This window comes from Stegastes partitus, unplaced genomic scaffold (genome assembly GCF_000690725.1).
Source record: "Stegastes partitus isolate 25-593 unplaced genomic scaffold, Stegastes_partitus-1.0.2 Scaffold37, whole genome shotgun sequence".
NCBI lineage: Eukaryota > Metazoa > Chordata > Actinopteri > Pomacentridae > Stegastes > Stegastes partitus.
In genome coordinates, this window is record NW_007577768.1 from 458,215 (window position 1) to 470,773 (window position 12,559).

The following is a 12,559-nucleotide window of genomic DNA, read 5'->3' on the forward strand; positions in this document are numbered from 1 at the left end:
TGATTACTAACATTAGTTGTAAGAGTCATTAATGTCAGTACAATTTTATACTGTATTTCTAAATACATATATATTGCATCTGATGCATCCTTCACATTCGATCTTAACTCCATCATATACTCTCTAAACTAGATAACATATGTTTGTTGTCAGTGATTTCCACTAATTAAAAAGGCCTAGCTGCCTGTTTATACATTCAGAAGATACAGAACATAAACACTCATTTGGAGTTATGTTTCTAGCCATCTGACGAATACACAACACCCACCAAATCCTGAGAAAAATATCTGTCTGTTCAGCTGCTTCATTCTTTACTATATTCATCACTTGGGTCCATGTAACACTTTCCAGTTCTTTGTTCAGTTCACACCATCAAAATGAATCAAAACGAATAATGTGTTCGAAAACTTTTCTTTTATCTGCTTTATTTGATAACTTTACTTATTAATAATTGTCTCTTGGTTATTATTATTGTTCCCGTTTCAATTGTTGCCTCAGAATAGAATTTTTGAAGATATTTTAATTTTCATTTCTGTTTTACACTTGTGATCGAATTGTACCATTAGCACACATGTGTACAGACAGCCATGGACCCAGTAGCCCACGACATTATGTATCAGAGAGCAAATGTGACCAATAATTTATCAGCTACACCATGTTAGGCATTAATAAAATGTTAGAAACAAAAGACTATGAAAAAAACAAAATGTCTATGACATTAATAAGAATATTGTTGTCTTTACTTTCATTATTTATTCATTCATTTATGTAGTCATTTATTTGTGTATTTATTTTTTCATTTACATTTGAGGATTTGTTTTCTTACAGACACACGCATAATATTTTAAAATACATTGGCCTATGGCCCCCATCTATGAGTAATGTTTACACGTCTCCAAACCCTCCCAAAATAGTGTAGCTGATAACTAATTGCAAGATCAGATGTGCCACATATTGTGGTGTCGCTGCTGGGTCCGTGGCTGTAAACTGTCCTTGGTGCAGATGGTACAGTCTAACCACAACCGCAAAAGGCAGAAATGGAAAATTAGGCTTCAGAGTCAGCTTTAAATTTTTGTTCAAAATCTAACTCTAGAACAAAAACCTGAAAATTAAACTGTAAAACAATTATATTTTGAGAAGTGATAACAAAAAAAAAGGTAGTCTCACACCCATTTTTCATTCAATGTTGATACTGTGACTTGAACAATGAACTGTAAAGCCTTACACGGAGCCGCGGTTATTTGCTCACATTGTCTCCTGTGGTGCTGGGAAAAGGGTGACAGTAGTCACAATGAAAAGAAAGAGAAAAGTTGTGGACCATATAACCAATGCAATGAGCTAAAAATGATAAAATCTCTGCAAAACTAAAGAAACTTCAAATCCATGTTATAAGATTCTTTATATCACACATTATCACCAGTTAATGTGAAAAAATAGACGATTACTGCACTGTATTTTTCAAAACCTATATTAAGAGATGTAATTAGCTTACCTTGTGAGAATGTCTTGATGCTGTCATTGCCCAGCGCAGTGTTTATGATGAAGCCATGCAGTGGAGCCTCAGACACAGTGTACTTCAGGACCCTTTGGGGACTGTCTCGGTCCTCTGATCGAAGGACCTTGCTGGTGATCAGAAAGCCCAGGTGTCCTGTATGGAGGACTTTCAGTGAAGCAGCAGCCTTGTTTACCACAATCTGGGGGACACCGTTGTCCACTGTATTGATAAAAATGGTCATCATCTGGGGCTTGCGTGTCTCATACACAGTATCAGGGAAGACATAAAAGTCGGTATGAGTTCCATCTGTGACAGTGAAAGAGAAGCTGTCTTCGTTGGTCTCAGTGCTATCATGCTTATAGCTGATAAGGTTCTCATTCAGGTCCTGCTTGGTGAAGGTTGTGATTGGTTTAGTGTTGTTGAAAAGCAGCTGGCCGTGCACTGGCACCTGCGTGACGATGAAACGCAACAGGTTGTCAGGGGTGTCCCGGTCCTCAGCTGTCAACTCAAATGGTGTGATGAGTTTGGTTTCTCCCTCCTCCACAAACAGCTTGTTTACAGTCAACACAGGTTTTTTATTATCTACATCAGTGATGGACACTCGGAAGGTTCGGAAGACAGGATTGTAACCATCTGTCACCTCAAACTCAAAGCTGTCCATTTTCATCTCATCATCAGAGGTGTGGATGTAGTAGATCTTGTTGCCGGCAAGCTGCAGTTGGGTGAATGTAGAAATGGGAACACCTGGGTGGTCAGTACTCTCTAAGTGTCCTCTACTAGGTGCTCTTGTGATGCTAAAGCTGAGGTATTCATCTGGACTGTTAATGTCTGTGGTGCTGAGGAGGTCAGTGGTAAGAGTTACTTTGCCACCTTCTTTGAGAGTCACGCCTTTGTTGACAACATCTGGAAAAACCATGTCAATACTTCCAATGTTGATGTAAAAGTAACGGTCAATAAGTGGATTGATGCCATCTGTGACGTCAAATTTCAGCAGGTCACGGATCCCTTCTTGGCCTGTGTGCACATACTGAATGAGTTGTTTGTCGATTTCGTCCTGTGAGAAATTCATTCCTAGGGTGATGTTCCCTACAACGTCACCAAATTTAGTGATACGCTGAAGGTAGCCTTGGCCAGGACCATATCGTACAACATATGTGAGGTCTTTGTCTTCAGAGTCAAGATCTGTTGCTTTTAAAACCCTGTTGCTGATGACTTTTGTCTCTCCAATCTCAACATCAAGGCCGTCATTAATAGCCATTCTGGGTGTCTCATCGTCAACAGGAATAACCATGATGAGAACAGTTTTTTCTACTTTGTGTTTCCCATCAGATAGCCTGACTTCAAAGCTGTCCTCTTTGGTCTCAGAGTCGTCATGTTCATACACAATGTTGGAAGCTTCTTTGATCTGTTCCAAGTTGAACTTTTCTACAGGGATGGTGCCGGTGCTGAGCTGCTGAACTATTGTACCATGTTTGGGGTTTTTTATGATCTCAAAGTGCAGCTCATCCCCAGGGATGTCAGCATCAGCTGCGTTCAGAATTGGTGTGTCAATAACCAGACTCATGCCCTCCATCACCACAAACTCACGGATGAAAATCTCTGGCTTCTCATCATTAGCTGGAATGATGACTATGGGGAAGAAATGTCGTTCGGAGAAGTTAATACCATCTGAGCAGCGGAAAGTAAAACGGTCTTCCACAGGTTCAACCCCTTTATGGATGCTTTGGACATAGTAGATATGACCGAGGGCGATGTCTTTAATTGTAAAGGCAGTAATGGCAGTCCCAGCTCTTGATTTCTCAGAACCTGCAGCTGGTGAGATGTTCTCCACATAACCAGATGTTGGTTGGACAATGATGGTGCACAGGATGTCATCATTGTTTGTGTCTACATCCTCAGCCTGAATGTGATCCAGTGTGATGACATTCTTTTCCCCCTCCACTACAACAAACTGCTCTCCAACACTGACAATAGGTGGGATGCTGTCAACAGGAAGGATGGTGACGTGAACTGTCACACCTTGGACCTTGTTTCCACCAACGACCCACTGATCTGACATATCAGACAGAGTGAGGTTGAAGGAGTCGTGTGCTCTGACTGGACCAATTTCACCGGATGTGTGAGCATACACCACCACACCGTTTATGATGTCCTCCTGGGTGAACCTCTCAGCGGGGGCACCATTAACCAGGATCTCCCCCAGTCTGGGAGGTTCTTCCACAATAAAAGTGAGCATGAGGTCATCTGTGTCTTCATCGCGGCCCTGAATGACACTACTCGTTATCTCTGTTGCTCCATTCTCCAGTACATCGATGGCGGCTCCGAGCAGGCCGGATGGAAGCATAATTGTGGGGGTCTCATCATCGACTGGCTCAATGGTGATCTTCATGGTGATGGGTACCTCGTGGAAACCGTCACTCACAGAAAGTTTGATGGCATCACCGAGGGATTCCTCTCCTCCATGGATGTAAGTTAGGCGGCCATTTGCAATGTCTTCAAGCACGAATGTTTCACCGTTTGACATGTCAATCCCCAAATACTGCAGCTGCCCATATCGAGGAATCAGGGTCACGGTGAAGATGATATTTTCATCATCTGTATCTGTGTCAGTGGCATGCAGCTCTTTCTTTGTGATAACATAGACACTTCTTTCCATAACAGTGAACCCTGTGTTGGTGATAAGCGGGGGTTTATTGTCAACTGGCTGTAGGAAAATGGTGAATAGTCCATCTACTGTGTTACCAGCTGTGTCTTCCACAGTGAATGTGAACTGAGCCACTTTTGGAGTGATGCCCAGTTCCTGGTCTGGAGGCTTGTAAGCTACTTTGTGGTGATTAACCTGGGCTTGTGTAAACTCTGTAATTACAGTGTCAGGGCTGTCAGTCAGTACAATTTCCCCCAAGGGAGCTGGATTGTTCTCATCTGTGTCAGTCGGAGGCTTAGCTATGGTGTACTTCAGGTCTCTGTCATCTGAGTCTAGATCAGTATAACACAAGAATTTCTTCCTGAAGTATGTGAGCTCATATTCCTGGACTGTCATGTGAAGGGTGGTGCCTGGGAAAAGCTCGGGGGCAAGGTCATCTACAGGATGGATTTTGATGGTGAACATGTGCTCGCCTGATTGATTTGGAGGGTCATTGTCATCCTGTACCCGGAACACAAACTGATCGATCACAGTGGTAGTGCTATGGGGTCCGATGTGGCGATAGAACAGCTTTCCATCGAGAATATCCTGCTGGAACCATTCAGTCACCACCTGCTCAAACATCTCATCTGTCTCACTGAACTTCCAGAGAGACGGGTCAGAGGGTGACTCTGCTTGCCTCAGCAGAAGCTCGCCTACAGTGGAGTACGGTGCTTCCAAGATAAACTTAATCGTGGCATCTTCTGAATCAATATCTGTAGCGCTCAGGATGAAGGGAGAAATCTGCATAATTTCATTCTTGAACAGCACTAGGCCAGTGTTGGCATTAATAATGGGGGGCTCGTCATCAGTGGGAGCAATGGTGATGGGGAACAAAAATTCTACTTCATTTCTGCCATCGGTCATTCTAAAAATAATGTTGTCGCTATAGGTGTCGCTGCCATCATGCTGGTACACGACAATTCCAGCATCTAGATCGGCGGGTGTAAAGAATTTCCTGCGTGAGCCGAGCACGGTGAGGTCTCCATGCTTTAAGCCATCAACAACTGTTATTCTCACATCTTCCAGGTTATCCTCGTCACTGATCTCTAAATTCTGGGAGCTGGAGAGAGATCGGGACTGCCCTTCAAACAATAGCTGCCCTGTATTTTTGGTTGCAACTGGAGCCAAGGTATTCATAGGCTTTACCACAATCATAAAAGCAAATGTATCAGACACTGATCCATCTGTATCTACAATTTCAAACTCTAGCTGGAAAATCCTCTCCTGCTCTGAGTCCTCTGAGGGTGGCTTATAAGCTATTTTGAGGTCTTTGATGTCTCTCTGATAGAAGGAGGTGATAGGCAGATTCTGATCGTCTGTGCTGATAATGTAGCCGTGCTGGGGGCTCAGAGGTGAAGTAATGTTAAAGATTAAATCATCTGGGTCAGATTCGACATCTTCAGCAGCCAGCATGTCACTTGTAATTGCTGTCATCACAAACTGATCAACCTCCATCATCATCATGGCTACAAAGCTGGGTTTTGGAGCAGTGTTCTCTGCACCTTCTCTGATTCTAACCATCATTTGGAAAAACTCTTGCATTATAGTGTTGCCTTCAGTATCCTGCAGCTCTACCATCATTGGAACATAGTCTCTGTTTGGTGAATTGGTTTTAGCAGTATGTTTGTAGCGAATTCCCTGTTTCACAAACTCATCACAGTCAATCATTTGGCCATTGGAGGGACTATTCAAAAGAGTTCCATACCTGGGGAGACCTCCAGTGCCGACCAGAGTGGCGATTTTACACTGTGTGACACCATCCTCATAGGAAAACTCCAGACCCTTTTTGTCAATAGGGTTGCTGTCTCCATTGAGCTTTTCAACATTAAGGGGCATATTCCTGGTGAGGATCTCAAGCTGCTGGAAAACCACCTCCACTTCCAGCATGAAAGGAACAATAACTGTGTCTGTGTGGGAGTCATAACGAAGCTGCAGCCTCACACGATCCTTACTGGGGCTCCGAGATCCAAAATGAGTGTATTTCACTTCATCTGGTCCAAAAGAGCAGGGAAACTTTTTAGGGGTCAACATCCCAGGTTTCTGGGCCAGCGGGTCATTGTCCAGAACTGTGATTTGGCAACGGTCACCAGGCTGCACTTCTGTTACCAGGTCATTCACGGGGTCCAGAAACACAGACCTCCCAAAAGGTACCCTGATCCCATTGTTAGCGATGACAATAGTGTCTTCATTAGGTCCAGACTTGTGGTAATGGAGGTGAGCTGGACCAAATGGCTCTGCATAAACTGAGGTGACACAGAAGCTCAGAGAAAAAGTCACAAGCAGGTATTTGAAAAATTCCCACTTTTTACAAAGCTGGGAGCTTTGCAGACAACCAGCCATGTCCACTGCTAGTTGCCTTGCAGTTTATTTAATTTAAGCAGCAGCAGCAGCAGCAGGCAGATTCCCTCCTTGACTGAAGAAAAAGAGTCATCAAAAAAGAAACTTCTCTGTGATGGTTCGGGCCTTGGAATCTGTTCTCTGTGTCTGTCTGTTTCTGTGTGGCCACACAGAGGCACAAGTGTGGTGAATGCTGCAGGGCTGTGCAGGTAATAATGAAACAGTAGACAGTGACAGGCACAGGCTCCTCCTTCTGTCAGTGCAGGGAGGGAGCCTCCAGCCCCCATGGCTAATTTAAGAAAGATCATTGGACAAGACTGTGAAAGTGCTGCCCCAACCAGCACTTACCCTTCTCCTCTTGTCTCACTGAAAAAAGGGTGCTAGGGGATACACGGCAAAAACTGATTTAACCTAATTTAGTGCAACTATTAATGACACTTTCACTGTGCCTGTAAATTTGAACAAACTTGACAGTATATATATTTAGTAAATAGTGACACTTCAGTTTTATTTTTATGCTTCATAATTACACAAAAATATGTCAGCCCTTAGATTTTTTTTAAGGTTAACTTTTAGAAATGACTTTGCACATACATTTGTGTGGAAACTTATTCTTGGAGTGCCCTGTAGTGGGTTAAATATGTGCATTCAAGTTGACTAAATGAAGCAATAAACAGTAATAAACCTTACCCTTTCTACTTTGAAGTCAGCTATGTGTTCAGATGCATCATCACTGACCTGTGTGATTTCACAAACCGCTTCAGAGGGGATGAAGACGTCTTAGAGAGTTGGAGTTATGAGAATGAAGTAAGCAATCCCTTATTACAGTAGCATCAAAGCCTCTATGTCAAAGTCAAATCTGGCACTGCAGCACTACTTCAATAACAAGGAAAATATTTTACAATGCATAACTTAGATTTAAAACTCTTAGCTAAAGGCTGAAATGCACCATGTAAATGTATCGTAATGGTTTAATTTGACTCCCACAGTACATTAGAAAAGACATTTAGATTGAATGCAAAGTTTGTTATCGTCATCAACACAATTAATGACCTGTGTGAAATGATGACTTGTGAGGATGTTTGTGTTCTGTTCACAAGTCAGAGTGTCTCTGAGGTCGTGACATCTCGGCACCGGAGTGGCCGTTCGTCCCACAGTGAGGGACAATAACCTGGCATCAGCTGGCAGCACAGGTGTATGGAAACTGTTTGGTCTCACACACAGAGAGACAACAACACAGCTCAAAATATTCCCTCAAAAACATTTGTCAAGTAAAGAAGTAAAGAGTTTAAACTGGCTGTATTGGTCACTGACAATTACTTCATCCCTTGACATCCAGTCTTTGCCTTTCTTTTTCTTTCAACTAGTTTTGAAGGTTGTTAAAATCCCCGTTTCTTCTGGCTCCTAATTCAGTTTATTAATTTATTAAATGTAAGTTTACAATGACAGAAACACAAGCAAGTGCCATTTTATTTTCCTTCGATGACAAATGTATATTTTTACACTTCTTGCTCAACTTTCTCGGTAAGGCAAACACTGTACATTTTTATTAAAACCTGAGGCTCTGTGTTGTTAAAGAATGTGTCATCAGATGGAAATGTTCTAGATTTCTTGGCCAATATTTATATACCTTATCTATAAATCTATATAACCTGCCTCTCTCCCCTCAACCTCTAACAAAGACGTCGACTCAATGCATCACATTAATGCACAGCTTTTTTAATAGGATGATGTTATCCTTTGGCACATTTCAAATTGTTTAGATTACACACAATGCAATCCTGCACATTCCCAGGCAAATAATTTGCACATTTTTGCACACTGTAAATATTTCTGTTACTTTTAATTGCTTTTATACTCCTGTGAATGTATTTTTTAAAACTTGTAACACATGCTTCTCATTTGTCTTTTAACACTTATTGTCTATTGACCTTCAACACTTTTTTTTTTTTATCATTCTTTTAATTTTCTACTTGTCAGTTTTACTGCTCTGCACCAAAACACACAGTCAGATTCTTTGTATTTAAAAACCTACTTAACAATTACACTGATTGTGATTATTATTTTAGAATATCAGCATCATTCAGCTTGATATACAGTATTATTTATTTATTTATTTTAAAATTAGAAATGTTGGGTTCTGCACTTGAATTTAAAACTTTAGTTTTTCTACAGCATTTGGAAGTACGGATCATTTTTTAATGACCAACTCAGCAGTGGGACGCTGCTTGTTTGAGGTTACTGTAAGATTTAAGTCGGGGAAAATGCCCTACTTTATTTTGACAGCATCTGCATATTTGATGCAGTGGTATTTTTTTGGCAAAGCTAAAGAATGAAACATAGTGCCAGCAAACACAAGTTCAGGGAAAGGTGAAATATGTGATGCAAACACTTCCAACAGGCTTTTTCTGCAGCGATACTGACAAAGCAGAGCGCGGGGAAATCAAGCAGTCGTACTGGATGGGGGGAGAATGTGAGAATGTGTACTCAGTTCGCTGCACAAGGTCATGTTAAGATAAAAATACCTGGTAGCCTTTTATGGATCATCTTTTGAGTCGAGCCTGACACTTGATGAAGTGATCCGTGTCCGTTGCTCAAACATTTTCCCGCTATTCTTCCAGCCGCAATGCTTTAAATATTTGATTTTTGATTTATTGTCACTAATGTCAGTAATTCTATGTAGCTGGACGAATCTAATTTTCAGTTTCACTTCTAAATAAATCAAAACACCTGCAAATTCATCAGCTTAACGCTCATAATGGACCTTGCTTATGCACAAGAATTCAATGTTGATCATTTGGTATAAGTAGGACACCTACATCCATTGACACAAGTTTACATTTAATCATTATCTACGCTTGATTATTAATCCCAGTGCTGCAACTTCAGCCATTTAAATTAATATTCTGTAAAAGTGCCTCTGTTCATTGGGGATTGTAATGCTTTTAGGACAACACTGTGAACCACTCAGCAACCTTCCTCTATGCGTGGGCCAAATAGCAGAGATGCCGTATGCATCCAGGCATTCTGTATCACACTTTTCACTGCATCCTCTAAATAAATCTTGCCCTACTCACTTGACTAGCCAAGAATAAAAATGGGACACACACCAAACGGTGTAACTATAGAAACAAACACAGTAAGCTTTTTATACTCTGTCACTCCTGGATTTCACTCACATTCCTCCCATAGTGAAGAAGATGAAGACCTAAGGACTAAAGCGGCAACTTATCATCCTGGTATTGAGAAAACTGTGGATTCCCGCGTGACAAATCAACGTACGACTCTATCTACAGAACTGTGCAGATGAGTGGAAAACAGATACTAGATGTGTCTGCTCTCGAGCTGCAGCACGACATTCATTAAGCCATTAACTTGGCTTTCTCCAAATTAGACATTAAAGACATGACATGCCTTTAATAAGCATCTAAGGTAAACAGAGAGAGAAGCTGGGTCGAGGCCAGGCTCCACTGCCCAGGATCAACTCATCATCCGGCAGGAAGCTTATGATGACAGCAGCCACTAATGACCTCATGATAGATGGAAAACAAAGCCCAAGTGGATCCCACCCCTTTACCCTTAAAAGCCATGCAGACAGAGGACACGATTTGCTTTCTTTCCTTTCGGTGCAGTTGTTACGTCCATCAAGACGAAGCTGCGGTCTGACCCAGAGCTCCATCGTTTACGTGACACAGACCGCAGCACTTAAGTGAACAAGGATTTTCTTTTTAATCACACATTTGTCCTAATGTGGTCTGTTCACAGCACATCAATACTGTAGCTATGTGTGTTTTTAGTCGTGCCCATGTGATCACACTGTTGTCAGTCAGTTGTCCATTTTGGCCCAGACTGAAATGTCTTCAACTGTTATGGGATGGATTACCCTGAAATGTTGCACATATGGTCACCAGAACGGATTAAATCACCGTCAAGCAGCACCATGAGGACACATTTGTGGCTTTGAGCAAAATATACTGAACAAAAAATATAACAATGCATGTAATATTTCACTAAATTCTATTCATTCTATTTAACATAGAGGAGTAGTTGTTTATCCAACACATGACATCTGTCCAACAGAATGGACGCCATGAAACAACTAAGGTTTTGCTATATTTGAACTAATAATGGGCAGATGGAAAGTGGAGTCAAACTGTACATCAGAAATCACAAATCAGTAACAAATCATACATTTGTGAAGCCGAGAGTTAATGAGTTTGTCGATGCTGGCTTGTGGGATGTTGTCTGACTCCCCCTAAAAGACTGATGACGTTGATGGACATTTTAGGGGACATGATGCCATTGTCGGACACGTCCACCCAGAGCACTCTAAAACTTTCTTAGATGACAAATGTTGGAGCAGCACATATTTAAGTGTCTGGCTACATCTCTAACTGACATACCAGCATCCAGCAGCCAACATCCCATTCTCACCTTTCTCTTTGACATTGTGTCATTTAAATAAAGTTGCATTTTAAGTTGGACTTTTATAGTCGCTGGTCATGGAAGTGTCTGTGTACTGGTCACTATATCTGATCATTGTCCTTTAAAGCTACACCTGATGAGGGTGGAGATTAACTCAGCGATCGAGAATTTGTCACAACAGTTCAAAAATGTTTTGTGTGCAATTGGCTTTTGCAAATTAAACCTTAAGGAAAACAGCAGGAACAATATTTGAAACCTTATCTCAGCACAGATTTCGATGCTACATTCACAATTTTGCCAGTACATGTTAGTTTGGTGCACAATGTGATACTATGGGATTACATGTTAATAGCACCCCTCTTGGGGCACATTTTGCATGTCATGTCTATGGATCTCAAGCTTTTCTTGTTTAATACTGTTAAATGGCCATGAGTAATTGTGAGAAACATTAGAGTGAGATGGTTAGCTTACTAAACTGATAATAAGTGGGTAAAGGTTAAGGTTGAGGTATTGTTCACCAAGAAGTCAAATGGGGACACGTAAATCAAGAAATACGTAGTGAAAACACATACGGTGACTTTGCGTGTTATTCGTACTCCGTTTCATGACACTCGGCTGTCGGGGGAGTTGTGGGGAGGAGGCTATGGCTTGTACCAAAAGAGGAGAAACTCAACACCCAGTAATTGCAAAGTTGTCTTATTTAAATACTGTGTGTTCTCAGCTGGCTATCTAACATTAGTAGCTACACCTTAAGTGCCAGATAAATCCCTGAGGAGCTGGTATTGACCAAAAATAGAGAGAATATTAATGAATATTTCACTTACATTCGTCAGCTGCCACAAAGTGTGATATGAAATGAAAAACAAAGCTGCTCTGTATCTGCAAGATCTGCAAATAACTGTAAATGATCTGGTTGCTCACAAGTTTGCCATCTGTTTAAACACCCCCAAGTGGAAACAAAACTGAAGGAGTACCACCAGCTTAAAGCTCTGATTTATATTGAATTTTGGTTTGGAATCAAAAAATGTATCTGCTGTCATTGTTAATTTGAGTTTGTTAGCTTGCCGGCATTAGCAGCCTCACAGAGCTATCGAAACTATCTTATCAGGATCAAAATACCTGTACAAACATCTGTATTCATTTTTCATCATGTTTCACATTCCATCAATATGACCACTTTGACAAAGATGGACTTATCAAATGTTAAAAGTCTGAGTATAACAATTGCTGAAGGATGCTGAATTGTGGAAATTTGGTGAGGAATTATTTTTTTTCTGGAAATAGGTGAAGAAGTATTACCTAAACTTAAATCATCACAACATTCCACCACTTAGCACACTGACAGAAGCTTTAATGGATGCTGTGCTTGTACAAAAGTCAGCGTTTTGATCATTCTTCACATTCTGAGCATGTCCATAACACTTATCACCTGTGAACATCTCAACCATTCATAAGGCAGATGAACAGCTCAGACCAGCTGTGTCCGACACTCGTTGATGTATCACCATCGATGTGTGTGTGCACGAGTAGGTCAACTACAGATCAAAGTAGCTAGTATACAGGTTAATAAATATTACTCACAATGTGTGCATTTAAACCACAGTTCAGATTAAGTA

At 41.2% G+C, this 12,559-nt stretch overlaps 1 protein-coding gene across 1 annotated transcript in view; it reads right to left on the reverse strand.

Moving 5' to 3' along the window:
- frem3 (Fras1 related extracellular matrix 3) overlaps positions 1-6,688 on the reverse strand; it is a 35,287-nt gene extending 28,599 nt beyond the window's left edge. Inside the window, exon 1 of the mRNA XM_008302653.1 lies at positions 1,493-6,688. Within this exon, the coding sequence (XP_008300875.1) occupies positions 1,493-6,521 (5,029 nt within the window). The 5' untranslated portion in view covers positions 6,522-6,688. The remainder of the gene's footprint in view (positions 1-1,492) is intronic.
- Positions 6,689-12,559: the final 5,871 nt, after the last annotated feature.